Raw genomic sequence first — 26,896 nt, forward strand, 5'->3', positions numbered from 1 at the left:
CATATACACCATGGAATACTATGCAGCCACAAAAGTGAATGAGATCATGTTCTTTGCAGGGACATGGATGACGTTGGAAGCCATTATCCTCAGCAAACTAATGCAGGTACAGAAGACCAAATATTGCATGTTCTCACTTATAAGTGGGAGCTGAATGATAAGAAAACGTAGACGCATGGTGGGGAAAAACACACAACACACACCGGGGCCTGTGGGGGAAGAGGGCCATCAGGTGGAAAGAGAGCATCAGGAAGAATAGCTAATGGATACCGGGCTTAATACCTGGATGATGAGATGATCTGTGCAGCAAACTATCATGGTACATGTTTACCTATGTAATAAACCTGCACCTCCTGTACGTGTACTCCTGAACTAAAAATAAAAGCTGAAGAAAAACAAAACAAAACAAAGTGTGATCAGAGAATCAGGAGCATTTACATAACGTGAAAGCTTCTTAATTATGCAGACTCTCAGGCCCCATCCCAGACTTGCTTAATAAAAATCTACACTGTTATTTATTTTTGAGACAGAGCCTCACTCTGTCACCCAGGCGAGAGTGCAGTGGTGCCATCTTGGCTCACTGCAGCCTCTGCCTCCTGGGTTCAAGCGATTCTCCCACCTCAGCCTCCCAAGTAGCTGGGATTACAGGCCTGCACCACCACATCCAGCTAATTTTTTGTATTTTTAGTAGAGACGGGGTTTCACCATATTGACCAGGCTGGTCTCGAACTCCTAAGCTCAAGTGATCTGCCCGCCTCTGCCTCCCAAAGTGCTGGGAGTATAGGCATGAGCCACCGCACCCGACCAGAATCTACATTCCTAACAAGTGCACTAGGTGACAGATTTACACTCAAGTTTGAGTAGCGACGGCCTAGAGCTCTCTGCAGTTTACTTCAGCTATGGACCTTATCATTGAGTGTGAAAATTAAAATTCTTATTAAATATCTACCCTAGATAAGACCTTTATAGGCCTCTCTGCTGGCGAGCTCCTACGTAGTTTTCTTACCAAATTCTGCCTGTTTACCTCTCTGGTATATTCCTTAAGTCTGACTTCTTTTGCTGGTAGTTGAAGTGATTTGCCACAGCAGTGTCTATGCCGTCTCATTTCACAAACATGCCATCACTAGTGCTGTTTGTAAGTATTTGAGTTTCGTTCCATCTGAGGCACATTTCATGGCACCATTGTGGTTGGATGGGTCCATGCAACTAGTTCTGGTCAATACATTTTCACTGCAGATGATGATATTTTAAGCTTCTGAGATGTGAGATCTTATTTGTTATTGTAACATAATCTAGGCCATCCTTATTAACACATCATCCATTCTTGGTACTATTTCAAAACTACAATAGATAAAATAATGTTATAGCGTCTACTTTGGGTTAAGTTGTACTCATCTGTATTTGGCCATGCCAAATTGGCAACATTATTTTATATGCTTCCTATCCTTTATTTTTCAGGTGTCCATCTATATGTGACACATGAATTTGAGTAAGATCTGACAATGAGTCCAATTTTTGCCTGAACCAATTCCTAAAACTCCCAATTTTTCAGTTCTGACCACTTAGCTATAATATTAGCTATATTCCATAAATAGATAAGGATCCAGGATTCCTTGCGGCACTCTCAATGGCACTCTCTATTGCTGTTTAATCTATGTCTACTTCAGCCTACTGGAGAGAATGAGTAGTTCTCTAACATCACATGGATATGTACAAATGAGGATACCTGTGGAATCCTTACTGTGCACTAAGGTAGCAAACACTCTGCGAAACTTAGTTACCATTTATATAATCTTGAATATTCCATTTATATTTCCTGACAAAGTATTAGGCTCATTTATCTGTGAGAAAGAGGTGCTGATAGCCCTCAGTTCATAATAGGCAGCTCAGGTCATTGTGTGATAGGGAAGTTGGCATTATATTGACCCATGCTATATGCGTGTGCTTGCAGTTTGCCTAGAGATGATTCAAAAGATGGCAGAGGTTTTACAAATCATTTGGCTGTCTGGGTCATGGGTTCCAAGAAAGGCTGCTTACTCTGCATCCTATCCTTTAATCCAAAATCTTGATTTAAAAGTATCTCACACCAGGTGTAGTGGCTCACACCTATAATCCCAGCACTTTAGGAGGCTGAGGCGGGTGGATCACCTGGGGTCAGGAGTTTGAAACCAGCCTGTCCAATCTGGTGAAACCCTGTCTCTACTAAAAATACAAAAATTAGCCAGGCATGATGGCAGGCACCGGTAGTCCCAGCTACTCCGGAGGCTGAGACAGGAGAATGGCTTGAACCCGGGAGGTGGAGGTGAGCTGAGATCCCACCACTGCACTTCAGCCTGGGAAACAGAGCGAGACTCTGTCTAAATAAATAAATAAAAGTATCCCAACTCAAAGTCCCTAGTCTTTCAGTTTATGTACTGTTATGTACTTATGTTTATGCATTTATTTTCCAGCTTGTGCACTAGTGTGCATACAGCTCACCAAATTCCCAAAGTCAAGATATGCTCTCTCCAAGACTGCTGAGCTCCTTCAAGGTTGAGATGTTAGGGAAGCAGTTTCCAGTTTAATATTCTGGAAGGTAATTAGAAAAAAGTCTATTGCTGTCATCCCTTGGGGTCCCAGTATGGTCACTCACATGGCCAGACCCTGAGTTTTTTGGGGGATAACAGTTTAACCCCTTTCTTTTTCTGTTGAGGTATTAGGGGATAAAGAAAAGTTGCTAGCTTCCTTTATTAAACTCTATTAACATTAAATATTGTCAGTGGAATGGATAAAAGTAAATACCCGGCCAGGCGTGGTGGCTCATTTCTGTAATCCTAGCACTTTGGGAGGCCGAGGCGGGTGAACCACTTGAGGTCAGGAGTTCAAGACCAGCCTGGCCAATATGGTGAAACCCCATCTCTACTAAAAATGCAAAAATTATCCGAGAATGGTGGCACAGGCCTGTAATCCCAGCTACTCGGGAGGCTGAGGCAAGAGAATCACTTGAACCCAGGAGGCGGAGGTTTTGCAGTGAGCCAAGATTCCACCACTGCACGTCAGCCTGGGCAACAGAGTGAGATTCTGTCTCGAAAAAAAAAGTTAAATATCCTTAGGTTGATATCACCATTGCAAGTCCCAGTAAAAATATCTGACAAATAGTAGATGAATCCACATGTTCCAGGTGTAGGAAAGTAAAGATGCCAATATTGTGACTACTTAACTCAGTTGGTAGATTTTCATCGAGAAGTCTTGATATCCCATCTAATTTATGATTTATGAGATAATCATAAATAACTGGAGGATTCAAAAGAGATAGAATGGAACTCTAATGGCGATCCCTATCATCTTATTTTTAAACTTCTTTTGGAGATATAGTATTGCTACTCCTTGATAATATTGGTGGAGAGAGGGAGAACAAGGGGTCTCACTCACTATGCCTAATCCTAAGGCTTGACTCACAATTATACATTCCATGCAGTGTGGTGGATGCAATCACCATTTTTGTCGATGTGCCTCCTCTGGAATTCATAAATCTAACACAGCTGTTAGAAGGTCCCTAGAATCTGACTGTATTCTTTAATTATGTCCCAGTCATGCTGGTATTCCCAACATTTATTGTCACAGCTTGGGATATAAGTCCCAGTCTGATCTAATTTCTTCCCATCAGATAGCTCATGCCTTATCTTTCCTAGAGCGCTTTACCAAATCTCTCACCCAGTTCTTACTTCCTGAAAGACCTGCTGGTTCAGGCATACAGGGATACCCACTTACAAAGCAAAACAAACACCTACTTATTAGAACTTATGAAACAAAGGCTAAAATCAAATATAAACACCCTGATCCTTGCCCCAGAGTCTTGTTGAGCATATATTCAGGCTTTAAAGAGATGAAAAGAATCCTTTCTTTAGCAGGCACCCTCTCTCTGGTTTATACATATACTGAGAATGGATTACAGGGGCATCAATCTGTGGTGTTTTATCTGAGACTCACCCAAGCAAAACATTATTTTCTCATAGGAATACACTGTATCGGTTTCTTTCCACCAAGGGGTTGCTGTGCAGTTTTCCACAAGGGCTCCTACCAGGTTTTGTAAAAGTGAAATTTAGAAGAAAAGTCGTTACATCTGCAATTAGACTAAATTTTGCCTTGTCTTCCTTCAAGGAACGTACCAACTGCAGTCATTATACACATAGATTAAATAAGCATGTGATTTATAGATGCAATTTGATTTTTCTCCATTTCTTTAAACTATTGGAATATCTTTTTATTTAAACGTAATGAAATAGTTGTTTCTACCACCTTCAGAATTTGGGGGTCTAGGTCCAACATTATAAGAATCTTTGAATTCTTTCGAGGATTTCGATCACGGCCTGACAATATTACCTCTAGTAGACAATTCTTTCAACATGCTTCATGGTTATGATTCCTTCTCTCCTACCCAGTCGCACCCTGCCATAGTCTGCTCTTGTAGTGCCATAGTTTTTGTGTTAGCCCATTTTTGTTGCTGTAAAGGAATACCTGAGGCTGGAAAATTTATAAGGAAAAGAGGGCTATTTGGCTCATGATTCTACACACTGTACAATCATAGCTCCATCATTTGCTTCTAGTGAGGGTCTCAGGAGGCTGCTGGTCATGATGGAAGGCAAGAGGAACCACTGTGTCACACAGCGATTGACGGAGCAAGAGAGAGAGGAGGAAATTCCAGGCTCATTTAAATAACCAGCTTTTGAACTCAGAGTGAGAACTCACTCATTGCCACTAGGATGGCACCAAGACACTCATGAGTGACCTGCCTCCATGACCCTAACACCTCCCACCAGGCCCCACCTCCAACACTGGGGATCAGATTTCAACATGAGATTTGAACAGGACAAAACATCCAAACCCGTATCAGCTTTCAATGGATTATTTTATTTTTGTTAAATCATTTTTTGTTTTCATCTACGTACTACTGTATTTGTTGGTAATGTATCTGTCTTGATTTTAGATTCTGTTTTCTTGGGCTATGTCTCATTGAGAATAGGACATGGTGAGAGGCTTTGAGGATCTGTCTATACCACTTCTTTTCGTTGTCTTTAAATCTTTGGTCGTGTGAGGAGGGGCTTCTTTGATCGTCAGATTTTTTTTTTTTCCTGAATAGTGGTGAAGAGAACATTGATTTGTAACTTAAGTCCTGGAAAGCCCCTCCTAATCTCAGTATTAACAATGTTGGCATGCATCACCTATTATTTTGTAAACATTACTGAACTTACCAAATCTGTGTGCTTGCTCTCTTTAGTGATGCGCTCTTCGTAAATTTTTGCAAAAAGGTTGAGTACAAGTTGCTAAATAAAACCTGAAATCTCTCTAGTGTATGAATTATATTTCTATGTATGCTTGAGTGTAATCTGCATTTCCTGTTTCTACTTATAGGGTACAAACTTCTGAAGACAAAGTCTATGCATTTTCTCTCATATTTTTGTACCAAGCATCTCATGAGTGGGCAAAGAATGTTGTTGTTTATCATAATAAAAGGATTCATAATCTTTGAAACATATCTTTTTATTTTTGTAACATAGAAAGTGCAGAAGATAGATGTTTGTATGTTGCAAGGTTTTGTTTGTTTGTTTGTTTGTTTGACAGAGTTTCACTCTTGTTGTCCAGGCTAGAGTGCAATGGTGCGATCTCGGCTCATTGCAACCTCTGCCTCCCAGGTTCAAGTGATTCTCCTGCCTCAGCCTCCCAAGTAGCTAGGATTACAAGCGCATGGCAATACGCTCAGCTAATTTTTTGTATTTTTAGTAGAGACAGGGTTTCACCACGTTGGCCAGGCTGGTCTCGAACTCCTGACCTCAGGTGATCCACCCACCTTGGCCTCCCAAAGTGCTGGGATTACAGTTGTGAGCCACCACGCCTGGCCTGTATGTTGCAAGGTTTTGAAAGGAAAAATGGAAAACTGTATTTTATTTTCACTAACTTAGATTACAAGAAGGAGGTATTAGGGTTGATGTAGCAGCCTTTTGATGGAGATTTGTTAGCTCAAAGGGCATCTGAGTGTCTAAAGTTCCAACCATTCATGATCACCGAATGGGCTAATGCACTTAAAAAATCAGTCTGCATGGCCGGGTATGGTGGCTCAAGCCTGTAATCCCAACACTTTGGCAGACCAGGGTGGGTGGATCACCTGAGGTCAGGAGTTCGAAACCAGCCTGACCAACATGGCGAAACCCCATCTCTACTAAAAAAACAAAATTAGCTGGGCGTGGTGGCGCATGCCTGTAATCCCAGCTACTAGGGAGGCTGAGGCAGGAGAATCTCTTGAACCTGGGAAGCGGAGGTTGCAGTGACCCGAGATCACACCATTGCACTCCAGCCTGGGCAACAAGAGCAAAACTTCAACTCAAAAAAAATATGTATCAGTCTGCCATCATCAATAAACAAATAAAATTGTGTTGGATTTTCTTAAATATTTAACTACCAGATTATGACAAAACTGTACATATTTTAAATTGATCCTGAATCTCTATAAAAATGGCGTTTGTGAAATTCCACAAATGTTAGATACTATAAGTTTAATGAGCTGTGGACTAAGAAATTGTTCTATTTTGAAATATTTAAGCCTTCCCTCTTAGTCCTGAACTAGCTAAGGAGCTGCACTTCCAAAATCCATTTAAAAAAAGAAAATTTAATCAGGGGCATATAAACAATATTATAATTGATAAAAGTATCTACCCAACTAATCAGCATAATTTGAATTTAATAAAGAATTACTGTCATGCATTTATTACCCTTATAGGTCAATGAAATATAGTTTAGTTCAACTGGATTTCTTTTTTTTTTTTAAGATAGATTCTCACTCTGTCACCCAGGCTGGATTGCAGTGGCAGGATGACAGGTCACTACATCCTTGACCTCTTGGGCTCAAGTGATCCTCTCACCTCAGCCTCTCTAGTGGCTGGGACTACAAGTGTGCACTACCACACCCGGCTAATTTTTGTAGTTTTTGTAGAAATGGGGTTTTGCCATGTTGTCCAGGCTGGTCCTGAGCTCCTGGGCTCAGGCAATCCTCTTCTCTCAGCCTTCCAAAGTGCTAGGATTACAGACAGGCGTGAGTGCCCGGCCAGGCGTGAGCACCCAGCCAGCTTTGACTTTTGTTGGAAATAATTTTTAAGCCTTTGTCAGAAATGGCACAAAGAACTGATGTAGGAATTTACAGCCATTTGAGAGTTACCTCCTTTATAGTCAAAAGGATACAGAAATAAAAGTTAGATTACAAAACTGATCAATATCATGTTCTTAAACGTTATTTGTATCATAACTTTTAAAAAATCATATTTCTTAGTTTTTTTTAAAAATAGAATTTTTAAACATTTAGCAATATTTAAAAAACTTTTGCATTATCAATCTCTGTTCTTTGTCAATTTTTAGGAAAATATATATTGCATTATTTTTCATTGTGCTATTTGGCATTTCTCAAAGAGTGACTATGTTGTGCATGAGAATTATCTGAACTGTGAAAAATGTGGACTCACAGGTCATATTCTCATATCAAATGCTAATTTTGATCCCTGGGGTTTGGATCCAAGCATCTAGATTTTTAACAAACATTGTAGATGATTTTTCGCCCTAAGGTCTGGGAACCACTGGTATAAGCGATTTTTAGCTCTTCAGACAGACATAAGATTTTGAATGCTAATTAAAATGGCAGCTAATTTGTGAATAATTTCTAATTGAACCCCAGGCAATCTAAAGAGATGAAAAATTCATTGTGAAAAACACAAATAACAGTGCAAAATAAATTTTTAATTGACCTTTTAGAATCACTAATAATATAATTGCTTTGTAGGAAACCTTTTAAAGCTGAAATTTAAAAAATATTGTTTTTAAAAATTACCAAGATAGCTACTATAAAATATGATTACATGCCATGGGCTAAACTATATCTCCCCAAAATTTGTATGTTGAAACCCTAACCCTCAATGTGATGGTTATTTGCAGGTGGGGCCTTTAGGAGGTGATTAGGTTTAGGTGAAGTCGTGAAGATTGAGCCCTCAGATGGAATTAGTGCCCTTATAAGAAATCTGAGAGCTTATGCTGTCTCTGTTCTGTCTTTCTCTCTCTCTCTGCCGTATGAGGACACAATGACAAAGCCACAATCTGACAGCCAAGAAGGGGGCCCTCACCACAACCTGGCCATGGCAGCCTCCTGATCTTGGACTTGCAGCCTCTAGAACTGTGAGAAAATTAATTTCTGTTGTTTAAGTCACCCAGTTTATGGTACTTTCTCAAACTAAGACACTATAGAAGTGTAAGTTTTAAAAATATCAATACATTTAGTTTTATTAATTCCTGTCCCTGCACATATAACAGAATGTTCTGTTATAAAGTTAAAAACAAATTAGAATCTTCCTAATTCAGTATGTTCTAAAAAATACTATTTGACAATAATCAATAAAATAAATTTGCAAAACTTGTCTACGATGCGTCCCATGTCAAATCAAATAGAGATAGCCTTTCTTAGATAGGTTGTTGGAAAATGGTTGTATCAACTGAATTTTTCATGTTTTACTTCAGATTTTCAATTTTAAGATTTGTTTATAGATTTCTTTGATTAAAATAAAGGTTATTATGAATAGGTTATTAATAAAGGTTATAAAGTTATGTGCCTATGATGTGTTATAAATGGTGTGTTCAGCTTTACTAGTTAATGCTGCTGTTGTATTTGATGTCACTTCAGTGACCTTTTTTGTTAGTTTATTGTTATTTAAAATTAAGCAAAATCTTTCTTGCATGAAATCTTCTTGATTAATTACTGCCATATAGAATTTTCATTCACCTAATCTTTTTTTTTTTTTTTTTTGAGACAGAGTCTTGCTTTGTTGCCCAGGCTGAAGTGCAGTGGTGCCATCTCGGCTCACTGCAACACTGCAACGTCTGCCTCCTGGGTTTAAGAGATTCTCCCGCCTCAGGCTCTGGAGTAGCTGGGACTATAGGTGGGCACCACCACGCCCGGCTAATTTTTGTATTTTTAGTAGAGACGGGGTTTTACCATGTTGTCCAGGCTGGTCTCGAACTCCTGATCTCAAATGATCTGCCTGCCTCGGCCTCCCAAAGTGCTGGAATTACAGGCGTAAGCCACCGCGCCTGTTCTCATTCGCCTAATCTTTATTGTCTACTATATTCAAAGTGTTGAGTGTGACACGAAGTCATTTAAAATTTAGTCTGGATTCTCAAGAGTTTGTAATATAAAGAGGAAAAAACCCCAACGACTTTCTTTTACTCAGATCTCCATAATGTCATTTGCCATCAATAGTTTGGATATCACTGAAGTCCAAGGGCCTGTGGCTACCCAATATTCCAAATACAATATAATTTGGTTCAAATAAGATATTAAGAACTTTGGTCAAGAACTTTGGTCAAACACAGGAGATCTGGAATCTAACGGCATGTCTTTGGCAATTCACAACCTCTCCCTCTACACGTTTCTCCATGTAGAAAGTAAAGGCCTTGGAAAGGATTGATGAAAACCAACCCTAAAACTCCACGATGCCTTTTTCTGTACTCCGAATCTAAAAGGATGAGCTATGAAGTAAAACTTTGCACTTGGTCCAAGTCATTGAAATATTTGCAAACGATGCTACAGCTCCAAAAGAGCAAGATAGCAGAAACTGTCCAGAGAAAGTAACCCACTGCTGAAGCTCTGCAAACTTGAGCCGTCAACCAACTTCACCGCTCACAAACGTTTGGCCGCTAGGCACTGTGACTTTCTGCCCAGATAAAGTCTTTTTTTCTTTTGTCTCCTTTTTTTCTTCCTCCCTGCTTTGCCGCGTGAGATTACCACTCCTCGGGTCAGCTCGCGAACGCCAGGGAGGCGAGTGTGAAACACACGCGCCAACACCCCTCCTCCTCCTCCTGCGCTCCTCCTTCCTACAGAAAAATGTGTTTCTAGGCAACGGCGGGCGGCGGCGTCACTTCCTGCCATTTAAACTCAGGTCCCCACCCCTCGCAGCCCCTTCTCCTCGTTTTCACCCCTCCCCCCTCGGTCGTGGGCCTCATTCACGCTTCCCCGGGCTTGGGGAGGGGGCGGAGGCCCGGCGTGACAAGCGGCCCAGATTCCGGTGGGTGCCGCACACCTGTTGTTTGCAGCAGCCAGCGACCCGCACTACCGCTCTAGGCGGGCGGGGAAGCGGCCGCAGCGGAGCCGACCCGGCAGGTGGCCGCGGGTGGGGCCGGCGAGCGAAAGTGCGCGGGGGCCCGACCACCGCGGGGCCGGGACGCGATGGCGGCGGCAGAGCCCGCGAGCTCGGGCCAGCAGGCGCCGGCAGGGCAGGGGCAGGGCCAGCGGCCGCCGCCGCAGCCTCCGCAGGCGCAAGCCCCGCAGCCGCCGCCTCCGCCGCAGCTCGGGGGCGCTGGGGGCGGCAGCAGCAGGCACGAGAAGAGCCTGGGGCTGCTCACTACCAAGTTCGTGTCGCTGCTGCAGGAGGCCAAGGACGGCGTTCTGGATCTCAAAGCGGTGAGCTCCGGAGGCGGGGACGGGGGCGGACTTCGGAACCCGTGGCCCCCGGGGAAGCCCAGCCCCTCGCCGCGTGGGTATAGCGGCGTGGTGTAGACGCGCCTTGCGGGGACCTGGGACCGGGCAATCCGAGGACCATGTGGCCTGCGCCCGGGTCCTGGACGCCGGGATGGGGGAGGGACGAGGGACCAGGATGGCCCCGAGCGGACGCGTAACCAATGGGGCCCGGCGCCACGCCGGGCTCTCGACAAAGAGCCCAGGACCTCGAGCGCGCCCGCGTGGCTTCTGTCTCCGGGCGCAGGGACCTGAGGGTAACCGAGTGTCTGTTGCTCTGCGTCCACCTGTGGCAGAGGCTCACGGGGTAACGGGCGCTTTGCCCGGAGACACCGTGGATATCGATTTTGCTGTTAAGAATGGATGGTTTTAATAGGCGATTCCAGTTGGAACCATGTTCCTGTAGCTTAAATAAAAAGGAGGAAAAACAAAACCCAGTCTGCCATCTCTACCAGATGAAAGAAAAAAAAAAGAGTACTTCTTTCCACGCCCCTCCCCGATAAAATAGTATTAAGTCTTCCTTGTGCACTTCTTTCATCACCCTTTTAGGAGGGGTATTTGATTTGTGACTTCATTTGGCATGTGTCATGGGTTTCTAAAAGTGAGATCTGCTGTCACACGAAAAGGGGATATTTTACAACTTTCACCCAAAGAGGTGGAAGTGCTCAGTAAACTCTCTCCCTGCGTCGTCCTTTACTGCGTTCAGATTTTTCAAACAGGAGCAGGCATCAAAAGCTGTTCTGTCATACAGAATGACTTAACCGATCTAGGAAGGATTTGGAAGAATTCAGCAGCGCTCAGGATAATGAGAATGTGGTCACTCTGCACGCGAAGCTTAAGAACCAAAGTTTTAGAAACAAAAAGTACTAACCGGTCAGTAATCACTGCAAATCCCCTTTGACTCCCTAAATGTGGCCTTACTTGGAGGATTGGCCCCAGCACACAGGGGAGTGCCTGGACCACCTTACCTGGCTTGAGAGTGTCACTGCATCCTCAAGGCTCTGCATAAAGCAGTGGCGGCTCCCTGAATGTAAGGACCAAGACTTGCAGGGGCCAACTCTTCTGCTGGAGGCCCTCCTCCAGTGTAGCCCAAGGGGAAGTAGATCTTTCAGTGCCCTCTCCTTTCCCTGGATGTAGTTGGTGTTCAATCAGTGATTGTTAAACTGAAGTATCTAAATTGTTCAACTTCATACAGCTGAGGCATGCTGCACGTATTTTGCATTTTGGTAAGTAATTTCTACTATTTTCTTTTTCGAATGTTATTCCTGGAATTTTTTCCCACCTCTGGAAATTCCTTGTTCTCTTTTTTTCCACCACAGCCCCTTCTTCCTTTCTCTCCCTGAAAGTGATTTATGGCATGTGTAGTATTTAAATTGTAGTGAATTAAAATGGATTCTGTTTAAAGAATTTCACAGGAAGTCATGAAGTTATCAGAAAAAGCCAGGAATGTTACAAAGCACAGGTGGCAAACTGCTGTTCAAAGTCTAGAAATTCAACTGTAGCCTGTGACTTTGGTGTAAGAAAATCAAGGAAGTTTGGGGTTTTCCAGATAAAACTGAACTCTGACGGCTGGACTTTGAGGGCTTCTCCCTCAGCTTGCCTCAGGATATGGTGGAACTTTGCCCTTTCTTGACTTGAAATTCTTTAGCTTCCTCCTGTTTATCTGTGGCTATATAATTGCCCTACAGAAGTCACAGAGGCAGTGAGTAGGATGTAAACTTCGATATTTCATAACAATAATTGCTTTATTCATTCTGGAGCTCTCCTAAAAATTCAAAGGTTTCTACAATAACACTGTCTCATTATATTAATGACTTTATACTCCTAGAAAAGAGTTTGAATGTCATTAGTTTTCATATATATGTATGAAAAACATATGTTTTATATATTTTATGTATATTTTTCATTTATTTATATACACTTATGTATGTAAAAATCTTACATTGAAATCTTTCCAATGATATTTCTTATTATACACCATAGTAAAAGATCGTTAAAGGCTTTTTTTTTTTTTTTTTTTTGAGACTGAGTCTCGCTCTGTCACCCAGGCTGGAGTGCAGTGACATGATCTCTGCTCACTGCAACCTCCGCCTCCCGGGTTCAAGTGATTCTCCTGCCTCAGCCTCCCAAGTAGCTGGGATTACAGGTGCCCGCCACCATGCTCGACTCATTTTTGTATGTTTAGTAGAGATGGGGTTTGACCATGTTGGCCAGGCTGGTCTCGAACTCCCAACCTCAAATGATCTGCTTGCCTCAGCCTCCCAGAGTGCTGGGATTACAGGTGTGAGCCACCATACCCAGCCCATTAAGACATGTTTGATAATACGTATTAAAGATGGACTCACACTGACAATTATAAATTTCCTCTAATTTGAAATTATAAAGACACATTTTCTATTTTTCTTGTATTCTTACTTTGGTGGGGGCATATTTCAGCATAATTTTTTTGAAACTTTTAAGTTATACACTTGACTTTTAAACGCAGTTAAAGAAACTATATATATGTGGTTTTTTGGTTGGGCTTGTTTGTTTTTTGAGACAGGGTCTCATTCTGTCGCCCAGACTGGAGTGCAATGGTACAATCTCAGCTGATTGTAACCTCCACTTCCCCGGGCTCAAGTGATTCTTCTGCCTCTGCCTACCAAGTAGCTGGCACTACAGGCATACACCACTATGCCTGGCTTATTTTATATTTTTAGTAGAGACAGGGTTTTGCCATGTTGCCCAGGCTGGTCTCGAACTCCTGAGCTCAAAGCTATCTGCCTACCTCGTTCTCCCAAAGTGCTGGGATTACAGGCGTGAGCCACTGCATCCGGCCTTGAAGAAACAGTTTTTGAATATCCCAAATAATAAAAAAGTATATCAAGCTTCAAGTAAAATATCCAAATATTTTGGATATCATAAAGTATCCTAGACCACATAGATGCTATTTCTTTTCTATCTTATGCTGCTGGAGAATAAGAATGTAAGGTTGTATCTTAGTGACACATTTCTTCTTTTTTTTGTTGGTTTTTTTTTTGAGATGGAGTCTCACTCTGTCACCCAGGCTGGAGTGCAGTGGCGCAATCTCTACTCACTGCAAGCTCTGCCTCCCGGGTTCACGCCATTCTCCTGCCTCAGCCTCCTGCGTAGCTGGGACTACAGGCGCCCGCCACCACGCCCGGCTAGTTTTTTTTTTGTATTTTTAGTAGAGGTGGGGTTTCACCATGTTAGGATGGTCTCGATCTCCTGACCTCATGATCCTCCCACCTCAGCCTCCCAAAGTGCTGGGATTACAGGCGCGAGCCACCGCCCCGCGGCCATTTCTTCTTAATAATATAACTAATTGAAAACATGGCTCGGCCGGGCGTGGTGGCTCACGCCTGTAGTACCAGCACTTTGAGAGGCTGAGGTGGGCGGATCACCTGAGGTCAGGAGTTCGAGACCAGCCTGCCCAACATGGCAAAACCCCGTCTCTACTAAAAGTACAAAAAAATTAGCCAGGCATGGTGGCAGGCGCCTGTAATCCCAGCTACTTGGGAGGCTGAGGCAGGAGAATCGCTTGAACTCAAGAGGTGGAGGTTGCAGTGAGCCAAGATCGCGCCACTGCACTCCATCCTGGGCGACAAGAGCAAAACTGTGTCTCAAAAAAAAAAAAACATGGCTCAACACAGAAAATCAATTTTAATAAAGCTGTTGTAGTATAACTTAACAATTAGGAGGCAATAGAAAGACATTGAAAGTGATATGAGGAAAGTTTATTCATTGTCTCTGCAGCTTCACCTACACCATATAGTCTCATTTACAATAGTGGACGTGGGATAGTTATTATTTCTTTATTCCAGTGAGATAAGAAATTATATCATGGTTATTTCAAGCTATGTAGTTTGCCAGTTTATGCTGTTAATAGCTAATATACATCAAGAGCTTACCATATGCAAAACATTTTACATGTTTTTAGCTAATGTTATCCTCTTAACAACAGTGAACATTTCAGCAAAACAGCCCCATTTCACAGCATAAGAAACTGCTAGTTAAGTAGGCCAAGATAGGTTAGATAACTTGCCTGATGTTGTACAGTAGAAAGTGAGAGCTAAGATTTGAAACTAGACCATTTATTGTTATTCTCTATGTTATACCATCTTTCCATAGTCTTCAAAAATAAATGTATTTAGGTAGGTTTCCATTTGTGTAAGGGCGTGGAAAAATGCATGATTATTCTTACTCCTCTGCCCATGGTGGAAAAGAGAGAGGTACGGTGCTCCTGAAAATGAAGATATTGGTGACAAATTCTATATTATTCCACAAATTAAACTAGGATTCCACTTGTTCACAGTTAAGAATTTGAGCAACTGTTAAGATAGTCATGACTATGTATCTGTATGTTGTTTTGAAAATTCCTATTAAATGTAAGTTATAACTAAATTTATACATTTTATTTGCCATTTTGGTGTCACCTTGAGCTTTTTTAAGCATGATGCAGATTGCATATCTCTTTTATTATAATTCTTTAACTTATAAATTACCTGAATTATACCTGAGTTAATGTGATGAAGTATGGTGCGTCTTATCTGACAGGTCTCTGATGCATACCCGTTTATGATAGCCTGATTTAGATACATCCTGGGATAAATAAATAATTTAAGACCCTAGTTTGGCAGGGCCCGGTGGTTCACGCCTGTAATCCCAGCACTTTGGGAGGCCGAGGCGGGTAGATCACGAGGTCAGGAGATCGAGACCATCCTGGCTAACACGGTGAAACCCCGTTTCTACTAAAAATACAAAAAAATTAGCCAGGTGTGATGACTGGCGCCTGTAGTCCCAGCTACTCAGGAGGCTGAGACAGGAGAATGGCATGAACCCGGGAGGCGGAGCTTGCAGTGAGCCAAGATCACGCCACTGCACTCCAGCCTGGGTGACAGAGCGAGACTCCGTCTCAAAAAACAGCAACAACAACAACAACAATAGACCCTAGTTTGTAATACCAGGCAAACATTTTAAGGTAGAATTAGCCTAAGGAGAGATATGTGAATAGGACAGTGAGAACTTTAATGCATGCTTACAAATTCTCAGGACCCTTCCACTCCTGGGTGTATACCCAAAGAATTGAAAGCAGGGCCTCAAGAAGGTATGTATACCTCTGTGTTCATAACAGCAGCATTCATAATAGCCAAAATGTGGATGTAATACTAATGTCCATCAATAGATGAGTAGCTTAACAAAATGTGGTATATATACAACGGAATATTCTTCAGCCTTAGAAAGAAGAAAATGCTGACATATGCTGCAACATGATGAACTTTGAGGACATAATGCTAGGTGAAATAAGCCAGTCACAAAAAGATACATACTGTATGATTCCACTTATGTGAGGTACCTAGAGTAGTCAAATTCGTAGGCACAGAAAGTAGAAGGGTGGTTACCAGGGGATGAGGGAAGACAGAATGGAATTTGTTGCTTAATGGATGTTATAGGCTGAAATGTGTCCCCCAAAATTCATATGTTGAAGGCCTTACCTCCATACATCAGAATGTGATTGTAATCCCAGCACTTTGGGAGGCCGAGGCGGGCGGATCACGAGGTCAGGGGATCGAGACCACTGTGAAACCCCGTCTCTACTAAAAATCCAAAAAAAAAAGAATGTGATTGTATTTGGGGATAGGGCCTTTGAAAGATAATTAAGCTAAAATTAAGCTGTGGCCTGATCTAATCTGACTGGGGTACTTATGAGAAAGGGGAAATTTGGATATACAAAGAGACACCTCAGATGCTCCCACCCAGAGGAAAGACCATGTGAGGACACAGCAGGAAGGTGATCATCTGTAAGCCAAGGAGCGAGGCCTCTGAAGAAACCAAATGGGCCAATGAATGCCTTGATCTTGGACTTCTAGCTTCCAGAATTGTGAGAAAATAAATTTCTGTTGTTTAAGCCACCCAGCCTGTGGCACTTTGTTTTGGCAGCCCTAGCAAACTAATACAATGTGTATAGTTTCAGGTTTGCAGGATGAAGCGTTCTGATGATTGGTTGTACAATGTTGAGAATGTACTTAATACTACTGAACTGTATATTTACAATGATTAAGATGATAAATTTGATGTTTTATGTATTTTTCCACAAACTATCAATAATGAGATACCACTGCATGTTGATTAGAATGGCGAAAATCCAAAAGACTGACAACAGTAAAAGCTAGCAAGGATGTGGAGCAACAGGAACTCTCATTCATTGATGATGATGACGCAAAATGGTATAGCCACTTGGGAATACAACTTGGCAGTTTCTTAGAAAACTAAACATACTGTTACCATACAATCCACAATCCAGTAATTGTGTTCCATGGTATTACCCAAAAGAGTTGAAAACTCATGACTACACAGAAACCTACACGTGGATATTCATAGCAGCTTAATTCATAATTGCTGAAACTTGGGAAACAACCAAGATACTCTTCAGCAGGTAAAAGTATAAATGTTGTACATCCAGGCCGGGCGCGGTGGCTCACGCTTGTAATCCCAGCACTTTGGGAGGCCGAGACGGGCGGATCACGAGGTCAGGAGATCGAGACCACAGTGAAACCCCGTCTCTACTAAAAATACAAAAAATTAGCTGGGCGTGGTGGCAGGCGCCTGTAGTCCCAGCTACTCGGAGAGGCTGAGGCAGGAGAATGGCGTGAACCCGGGAGGCGGAGCTTGCAGTGAGCCGAGATTGCGCCACTGCACTCCAGCCTGGGCGACAGAGCGAGACTCTGTCTCAAAAAAAAATAAATAAATAAATAAATAAATGTTGTACATCCAGACAATGTAATATTATTCATGAAAAGATATGGAAGAACTTTAAATGCATATTACTAAGTGAAAGGAGCCAATCTGAAAAGACTGTGAACTGTATGATTCCAACTATGATATTCGGAAAAAGGCAAAACTAAGGAGACCGTAAAATATCACTGGTTGCCAGAGGATAGAGGGAAGGGGGGATGAATAGATGGAGCACAGACTATGTTTAGGGTAGTGAAGCTATTCTGTATGGTACCATAATGATGTATACATGTCATTATGCATTTATCAAAACTCATAGTGTAAAACAGCAAGAGTTAACCCTAGTGTAAACTACGGATTTTGGATGATAATCACGTGTAGGTTCATCAGCTTAACAAACGTACCACTTTGGTGCAGGACGTTGATAATGGGGGAGGTTGTGCACGAGCAGGGGCCGGGACATATAGGAGCTTTCTCTACATTTTGGTCAATTTTGATGGAATTTAAAACTGCTTAAAAATACAAAGCCTTTGTTACCTGTGGAAATAGAACTAAAATAAAATATGAAGCCTATTAAAATACATAGATAAGATACATCTATTCCAGGGTCTAATCATTAAACATCTATCAAATGCAAGGCGTTTGGCTAAATGGAAGAAATAATTCTCAGGAGACAAAAGCTATATAATAGTAAAAAAATATGATACTATTACTAAGTGACTGGCACTATGCCAGGTACTTTCCTTGTGTTCATTTAATCCTCATAGCAGAAGTATAAAGGAGATATTACATCTCCATTTTCTGATTAGGAAATCGAGGCATAAAGAAGTTAAATGGTGTACATGATATCCACAGTAAGTGAAATACAAACTCCAGTAGTCTAATGCCAGAATTGATGCCATGAACCAACATGCTAAGCAAATGGTATACCAACCTCTGAAGTTTTTTTTTTTTCTTTTTTTTTTATGAAATGAAGTCTTGCTCTGTCACCCAGGCTGGAGTGCAGTGGTGTCATCTCAGCTCTCTGCAACTTCCGCCTCCTGGGTTCAAGCAATTCTCCCACCTCAGCCTCCTGAGTAGCTGGGATTACAGGTGCATGCCACCACACCTGGCTAATTTTTGTATTTTTTTTTTTAGTACAGATGGGGTTTCACCATATTGGCCAGGCCGGTCTCAAACTCCCAACCTCAAATGATCCACCCACCTTAGCCTCCCAAAGTGCTGGGATTACAAGTGTGAGCCACTGCTCCCGGCCCTGAAGTTTTGGCATGATTTGAAAAAACAACTTGAATAGAGAAAAGAAGAAAGGGAGTCAGCCATCTCATTTTTCTAGTTCTGGACAAGATAAATTGACTTAAAACTTTAAGACACCAGTTCTGAGTTTTTGGTCCTTATCCTGCCACTTCCCATCAGTGAACATGGCCACGAAATGTTTGGATGAGATACCTATCAGTGTGCTTACACATATATTTGACTGGGTATGTATATTGCATTATGCCATTTCTTTAGTATGATAAATATTGGCATTTTTAAAAATATTTCTTTATTGTTTTCTATTTGTATTTTTTAAATTGATAGATAAAATTGTATATATCATATACTGTATGATGTGTTGAAGTATATATACATTGGAGAATAACTAAATCTAGCTAATTAACATATGCATTACCTCACATAGTTATGATTTTTGTGGTGAGAACACTTAACATCCAATATTTTTCTTTTTTTTTTTTTTTTTACTTTTTGGGAAGAGTGATTAAAAAACTTTATTACAGATAATGAATGCATCCAACGTCCCCAAATACATTTGTGGCAAGAACAGACACACACAGGAGACACAGACGATAGTCACTACATCATAGCCTTGTTCTTTCCAAAGGATAAAACATCATTCAAGAATGGGGTGAGGTGGTTAGAGGGAGCAGGTACTATCCTTTTAAATGGAAAAAAAAAAACAACAGGTTGGCATCTTAAGAACACATACAGTGGACCCAGAAATCAAGCTAAGTCTAAGCCTTAGGTAACATCATGCCACTTATAGCATCTCGGAGAAACTAGGACAGTATTCCATTAGAGGAGCAATCTTGTGGCAGTGTGAAAATGTTGAGTAGTGATCTTGCTGCACCAGCTAATGGACCAAGTGGTCTCAACTTGACAGCCTCTTTAAAACTCAGCATTTGCCTAATCAAAGATCGTTTGACTAAACTGCTTCCCCACTTCTGCTTAGCTACTTTGGAAGCACAAAAGTCACCCCTTTCCATCCTTTGCCCTTCCCTGGTTGGTACGTCTAGTTACGAGATAGACGGGCACCACTTAACAAATCACTCCCTTTTGACTACAGGTTGTTTCTCTTCCGTATTTGACGAGGCTAACATCTCGCATTTTTCTTAGCACAGTACAGGCTGATGCAAAAGTAATTGTGGTTTTTGCAATTTAATCACAAAAACCACAATTACTTTTGCACTAACCTAATACAATATGTTATGAACTACACTCACCATGTTTTACAACCGATTGCTTGAACTTCTTTCTAAATGAAATTTTATATCCTTTGACCAATACCTCCCCAACCACTCCTCCCTGCCCCACCCCAGGCCCGGGTAACCATCATGCTACTCTTTAATTCTATGAGATCAACATTGTTACATTCCACATTTAAGTGAGATCATGTGGTGGTTCTCTTTCTGTGCCTGATTTATTTTGTTTAACATAATGTCCTCTAGGTTTGTCCATGTTGTTGCAAATGACAGAATTTTCAGATTTTTTTTAAAAGGGCTTAATAGTATTCCATTGTGTATACAGGCATACCTTGGAGATATAGTGAGTTCAGTTCCAAACCACCACAATAAGACGAATATTGCAATAAAATGAGTCCCACAGATTTTTTGTTTCCCAGTGCATAGAAACGTTACATTTACACTATACTTAATTATTAAGTATGCAGTAGCATGTCTTAAAAAGAAGTGTACATACCTTAATTAGAAAATCCTTTATTGTTTAAAAATGTTAACGATCATCTGAGCCTGCATTAAGTCATAATCATTTTGATGGCAGAGATCTTGCCTCAATGTTGATGGCTGCTCACCAATCGGGGTATGGTTGCTGAAGGTTGGGGTGGCTGTGGCAATTTTTTAAAAGAAGACAAAAATGAAGTTTGCAACATCAGTTGACTATTCCTTTTACAAAAGATTTCTCTGTAGCATGTGATGCCGTTTGATAGCATTTTACCCACATTAGAACTTCTTTCAAAATTGGAGTCAGCCCTCTCAAACTTTCTTGTGCTTTATCAACTAAACTTGTGAAATATTTAAAATCCTCTGTTGTCATTTCAACATTGTTGACAGCATCTTCACTAGGAGTAAATTCCATCTCAAGAAACCACTTCCTTTGCCCATCCATAACAGGCAAGTATTCATCTATTAAAGTTTTATCATAAGATTGCAGCAATTCAGTCACATCTTCAGGCTTCACTTCTAATTCTAGTTCTCTTGCCTTTTTTTTTTTCTTAACTGCATCTTTAGTTTCCTCCTCCACTGAAGTCCAGAACACCTCAAAGTCATTCATGAGGGTTGGAATCAACTTCTTCCAAACTTCTATTAATGCGGATATTTTTGCCTCCTCCCATGAATTATGAATGTTCATAATGGTATCTAGAATGGTGAATCCTTTCCAGAAAGCTTTACTTTGTCCAGATACAGCGGAGGAATCAATATCTATGGCAGCTATAGGTTTACAAAATGTGTTTCAAAAGAAGGCCTGAAAGTCAGAATTACTCCTTCATTCATGGGCTGCAGAATGGAGGTTGTATTAGCAGGCATGAAAACAACATTAATCTCTTTGTTCATCTACGGCAGACCTCTTGGGTGACCAGGTGCATTGTCAAAGAGCGGTAATATTTTGAAAGGAATCTTTTTTTCTGAGTATATCTTAACAGCAGGCTGAAAATATTCAGTAAACCATGTACTGTCATCCAGGATTTGTTCTTCCATTTGTAGGGCACAGGCAAAGGAGATTTAATATCAATCTTAAGGGCCCTAGGATTTTTGGAATGCTAAATGAACATTGGCTTCAACTTAAAGTCACCTAACAAGAAACTCAGCCTGTCCTTTGGAGCTTTGAAGCCATGCATTGACTTCTCTCTAGCTATGAAAGTCCTATATGCCATCGTCTTCCAACAGAAGGCTGTTTTGTCTACATTGAAAATCTGTGGTTTAGTCTAGCCACTCATCAATAATCTTAGCTAGATCTTCTAGGTAACTTACTACAGCTTTTACATCAGTGCTTGTGGTTTCACTACATCAGCCCTTGTGGTTTGCACATTTATGTTATGGAAATGGCTTCCTTAAACTTCATGAGCCAACCTCTGCTAGCTTCCAACTTCTCTTCTTCAGCTTTCTCATCTCTCTCAGCCTTCTTAGAATTGAAGAGAGTTAGAGCCTTCCTCTGGATTAGGCTTGGCTTACAGGAATCTAGTGGCTGGTTTTATCTCTTTTCAGACCACTCAAACTTTCTCCATATCAGCAATATGCCTTTTTCACGTTCTTATCATTCATGTGTTCACCTGGAGTAGCACTTTTAAGTTCACTCAAGAACTTTTCCTTTGCATCTACAACTTGGCTAAGTGTTTACTTCAGTAGGTCTCACTTTTGGCTTGTCTTGGCTTCTGACATGGCTTCTTCACTAAACTTAATCATATCTAGGTTTTGATTTAAAATGGAAGACATATGACTCTTCCTTTTACTTGGACACCTAGAGGCCATTATAGGGTTATTAATTGGCCTAATTTCCATATTGTTTTGTCTGAGGGAATAGGGAGGCCCATGGAGACAGAGAGAGAGACAGGAGAATGGCTGGTCAGTGGAGCAGTCAGGAGATATACAACATTTGTTGGTTAGTTCATAGTCTTATGCGGGTGCAGTTTCTGGTACCCCAAAACAGTTACAATAGTAACATCAACAATCACTAATCACAGATCACAATAACAGATACAATAATAGTGAAAAAGTTTGAAATATTGTAAGAATTACCAGAATGTGATACCAAGACATGAAGTGAGCACATGCTGTTGGAAAAATGGTGCCAATAAACTTGCTTGATGCAGGGTTGCCACAAAACTCCAACTGGTACAAAACACAGTATCTGTTAGCACAAAAAAGAGAAGTGCAATAAAAAGAGGTATATCTGTATGTACCACATTTTCTTTCTCCATTCATCCGCTGATGGATATTTTAAGTTGGTTCCATATCTTGGCTAGTCTGAATAATGCTGCAGTGAACACAGGAGTGCAGCTATCTCCTTGAAATACTGATTCCATTTTCCTTGGGTATATATTCAGCAGTGGGATTGCTGGGGCATATGGTAGTTCTAATTTTAGTTTTTTTAAGAACCTCCATACTGTTTTTATAATGGCTCTGCTTATTTCCATTCTCGTCTCCAGTATGCAAGGGCTCCATTTTCTCCACATCCTTGTCAATACTTGTTATCTTTTGTCTCTGATAATAGCCATTCTAACAGGTACGAGGTGATATCTCATTGTGGTTTTAATTTTCATTTCCCTGATTATTAGTGATATTAAGCATTTTTTCATATACATATTGGCTTACTGTATGTCTTCTTTTGAGAAATATGTAAAAAAAGTTCATAAATTCATAAAACAAGTTCTTTTTGACCTACAAAAAGACAGGCACACAATAATAGTGGCAGACTTCAACACCCCACTAGCAGTGTTAGATCACTGAAGAAGAAAAATTGAGGAGGAGGGGCTCCTCCCTAACTCATTCTATGAAGCCAACATCATCCTGATACCAAAATCTGGCAGAGACACAATGAAAAAAGAAAATTTCAGGCCAATATCCCTGATGAACATAGATGCAAAGATTTTTAACAAAATACTAGCAAACCAAATCCAAAAGGACACCAAAAAGCTAATACACCATGATCAAGTAGGCTCTATTCCTAGGGTGCTAGGTGGGTTCAACATATGCAAATCAGTAAATGTGATTCATCACATAAACAGAATTAAAAGCAAAAACTATATGATCATCTCAATAGACATAGAGAAAAGCTTTCCAGAAAATGCAACATCCCTTTATGGCAAAAACCAACAGATTAGATGTCAAAGGAACATGCCTCAAAATAATAAGAACCATCTATGGCAGACTCACAGCTAACATCATACTGAATGGGCAAAAGCTGGAACCATTCCCCTTGAGGCCAGAATAAGACAAGGATGCTCACTGTCACCCCTCCTTTTTAACATAGTAGTAGAAGTCCTAGCCAGATAAATCAGGCAAGGGAAAGAAATACAGGGCATCCAAATAGGAAAAGAAGTCAAAGTATTTCTCTTTGCTGATGATATGATTCTATACCTAGAAAGCCCTAAAGATTCTGCCAAAAGTCTCCTAACACTGATAAATGACTTCAGCAGGGTTTCAGGATTCAATAATCAATGCAAAAAAATTAGTAGCATTTCTGTACACCAGTAACATTGAAGCTGAGACTCAAGAACACAATCCCGTTTACAATCGCCACAAAAAATTCAATTACCTAGGAATATAGCTAATCAATAATGTGAAAGATCTCTCCAAGGAGAACTGCAAAACACTGCTGAGAGACATCAGAGATGACACAAGTGAATGGAAAAGCATTCCCTGCTCATGGACTGGAACAATCAGTATCTTTAAAATAGGTATGCTACCTAAGGCAATTTACAAATTCAACACTATTCTTATCAAACTACCAATGTCACAGAATTACCAATAACTACTCTAAGATTTATATGGAACCAAAAAAAGAGCCCAAATAGCAATCCTAAGCAAAAAGAACAAAGCTGGAAGCATCACATTACCTGACTTCAACTACACTATAAGGCTACAGCAATCAAAACAGCATGGTACTGGTACAAAAACAGACACATAGACCAATGGAACAGAATAGAGAACCCAGAAATAAATCTGTATGCATACAACCATCTGATTTTCAACAAAGCCAACCAAAGAAAGCAACTGGGAAAGGATTCTCTATTTAATAAATAGTGCTGGGATAACTGGTTAGCCATATGCCAAAGAATAAAATTGGACCCCTACCTTTCACCATATAAAAAAATTAAGATGAATAAAAGACTTAAATGTAAGATGTCAAACTACAAAAATTCTGGAAGAAAACCTAGGAAATCCCATTCTCAACATTGGTTTTGGCAAAGAATTTTTAGCTAAGTCCCCAAAAGCGATAGCAACACAAAGAAAAATTGACAATTGGGACCTAAGTATACTAAAGAGCTTCTGCACAGCAAAAGAAACCATCAGCCTACAGAGTAAACAGGCAACCTACAGAACAGGAGAAAATATTTGCAAACTATGCATCTGACAAAGTGAGATCTATAAGGAATTTATAAAGAACCATATAAAGAATCTATAAGGAACTTAAATAAATCAGCAAAAAACAATAACCCCACTAAAAAATGGGCAAAGGCGGGAGGCGGAGGTTGCAGTGAGCCAAGACTGCGCCACTGCACCCCAGCCTGGGCAACAGGGCGAGACCATGTCTCAGAAAAAAAAAAAAAAAAAAAAAAAAGCAGCAAAAGATATTAACAGACACTTCTCAAAAGAAGATACACGAGTGGCCAACAAGCATGAAAAAATGCTTATGATCGCTAATCATCAGAGACATGCAAATCAAAACCATAGTGAGATACTGTTTCACACTAGTCAGAATGGCTGTTATTATAAAGTCAGATAATAACAGACACTGGCAAGGCTGTGGAGAAAACATACTCTGTTGGTGGGAGTGTAAATTAGTTCAGCCACTGTGGAAAGCAGTTTGGAGATTTCTCAAAGAACTAAGAATTGAACTACCATTTGACCAAGCAATTCCATTACTGGGTATATACCCAAAAGAAAACAAATTGTTCTACCAAAAAGACACATGCACTCACATGTTCATTGCAGCTCTTTTCACAGTAGCAGAGACATGGAACCAACCTAGGTGCCCCTCAAGGGAGGATTGGATAAAGAAAATGTGGTATGTATATGGCATAGAATACTACATAGCCATAAAAAGAACGAAACTGCCCTTTTGTAGCAACATGTATGCAGCTAGAGGCCATAATCCTAACTAAATTAATGCAGGAACAGAAAACCAAATATGGCATGTTCTCATTTATAAATGGGAGCTAAACATTGAGTACAGATGGACATAAAGATGGGGCCAATAGACACTGTATACCACTAGAAAAGAGAGGCAGGGAGGATAGTGTGGATTGAAAAGCCACCAATTGGTTATCGTGCTCACTGCATGGTTGACAGGATCTGTACCCCAAACCTCAGCATCATGTAGTATACCAGTGTAACAAACCTGCACATGTATCCCCTCTGTCTAAAATAAGGATTGAAATTCAGAACAAACACAGAAAACAACTCAATTTTGTTGATCCATTTTTCTAGCCTCTATTTCATTTGTTCCTTCCCTGATCATTATTATTTTCTTTTTTCTGTTAACTTTGGGCTTAGTTTGTTCTTATCTTTCTAATTCCTTGAAGTACGTTAGGTTACTTGAGATCTTTTTTGATGTAGACATTTGTTGCTAAGAAATTCCCTCTTAGTTTTCTCTAACAGTCCAAGCATTAAAAAAAAAAAAAAAAATCCTTTTAGAACTGCTTTTGCTGTATTCCATAGGTTTTGTTATGTTGTTTCCATTTCCATTTGTTAAGATATGTTAGGTTATTTGAGATCTTTTTTTTTTTTTTTTTTTTTTTTTTTTGAGACGGAGTCTCGCTCTGTCGCCCAGGCTGGAGTGCAGTGGCGCAATCTCGGCTCACTGCAAGCTCCGCCTCCCGGGTTCACGCCATTCTCCTGCCTCAGCCTCTCTGAGTAGCTGGGACTACAGGCGCCCGCCACCGCGCCCGGCTAATTTTTTGTATTTTTAGTAGAGACGGGGTTTCACCGTGGTCTCGATCTCCTGACCTCGTGATCCGCCCGCCTCGGCCTCCCAAAGTGCTGGGATTACAAGCGTGAGCCACCGCGCCCGGCTTGAGATCTTTTTTGATGTAGGCATTTGTTGCTTTAAAATTCACTCTTAGAATCATCCCTAACTAATTTTATGAGGCCGGCATCATCCTGATACCAAAACCTGGCAGAGACGCAACAAAAAAAGAAAATTTCAGGCCCATATAACTGATGAACATCGATGCAAAAATCCTCAATAAAATACTGCAAACCAAATCCAGCAGCACATCAAAAAACTTACCCACCACGATCAAGTTGGTTTCATGCCTGGGATGCAAGGCTGGTTCAACATACGCAGATCAATAAATCCATCACATAAACAGAATCAATGACAAAAACCCATGATTATCTCAATAGATGCAAAAAGGCCTTTGACAAAATTCAACAGCCCTTCATGCTAAAAACTATCAATAAACTAGGTATCAATGGAATGTATCTCAAAATAATAAGAGCTATTTATGACAAATCCACAGCCGGTATCATACTGGATGTGCAAAAACTGGAAGCATTCCCTTTGAAAACCAGTACAAGACAAGGATGCCCTCTCTCACCACTCCTATTCAGCATAGAATTGGAAGTTCTGGCCAGAGCAGTCAGGCAAGAGAAAGAAATAAAGGGTATTCAAATAGGAAAA

General features: G+C 40.8%; 1 protein-coding gene across 2 annotated transcripts in view; it reads left to right on the forward strand.

Annotated features, from left to right (window-relative positions):
• Positions 1–9,961: 9,961 nt before the first annotated feature.
• The window catches only part of E2F5 (E2F transcription factor 5), a 52,130-nt gene continuing 35,195 nt past the window's right edge, over positions 9,962–26,896 (forward strand). For both annotated transcript variants that reach the window (XM_055286663.2, XM_055286664.2), the window contains exon 1: positions 9,962–10,471. In XM_055286663.2, coding sequence (XP_055142638.1) covers positions 10,238–10,471 — 234 coding nt within the window. In that variant the 5' untranslated portion in view covers positions 9,962–10,237. The remainder of the gene's footprint in view (positions 10,472–26,896) is intronic.

The sequence above is a fragment of the Symphalangus syndactylus genome, chromosome 7 (assembly GCF_028878055.3).
Source record: "Symphalangus syndactylus isolate Jambi chromosome 7, NHGRI_mSymSyn1-v2.1_pri, whole genome shotgun sequence".
Classification (NCBI taxonomy): domain Eukaryota; kingdom Metazoa; phylum Chordata; class Mammalia; order Primates; family Hylobatidae; genus Symphalangus; species Symphalangus syndactylus.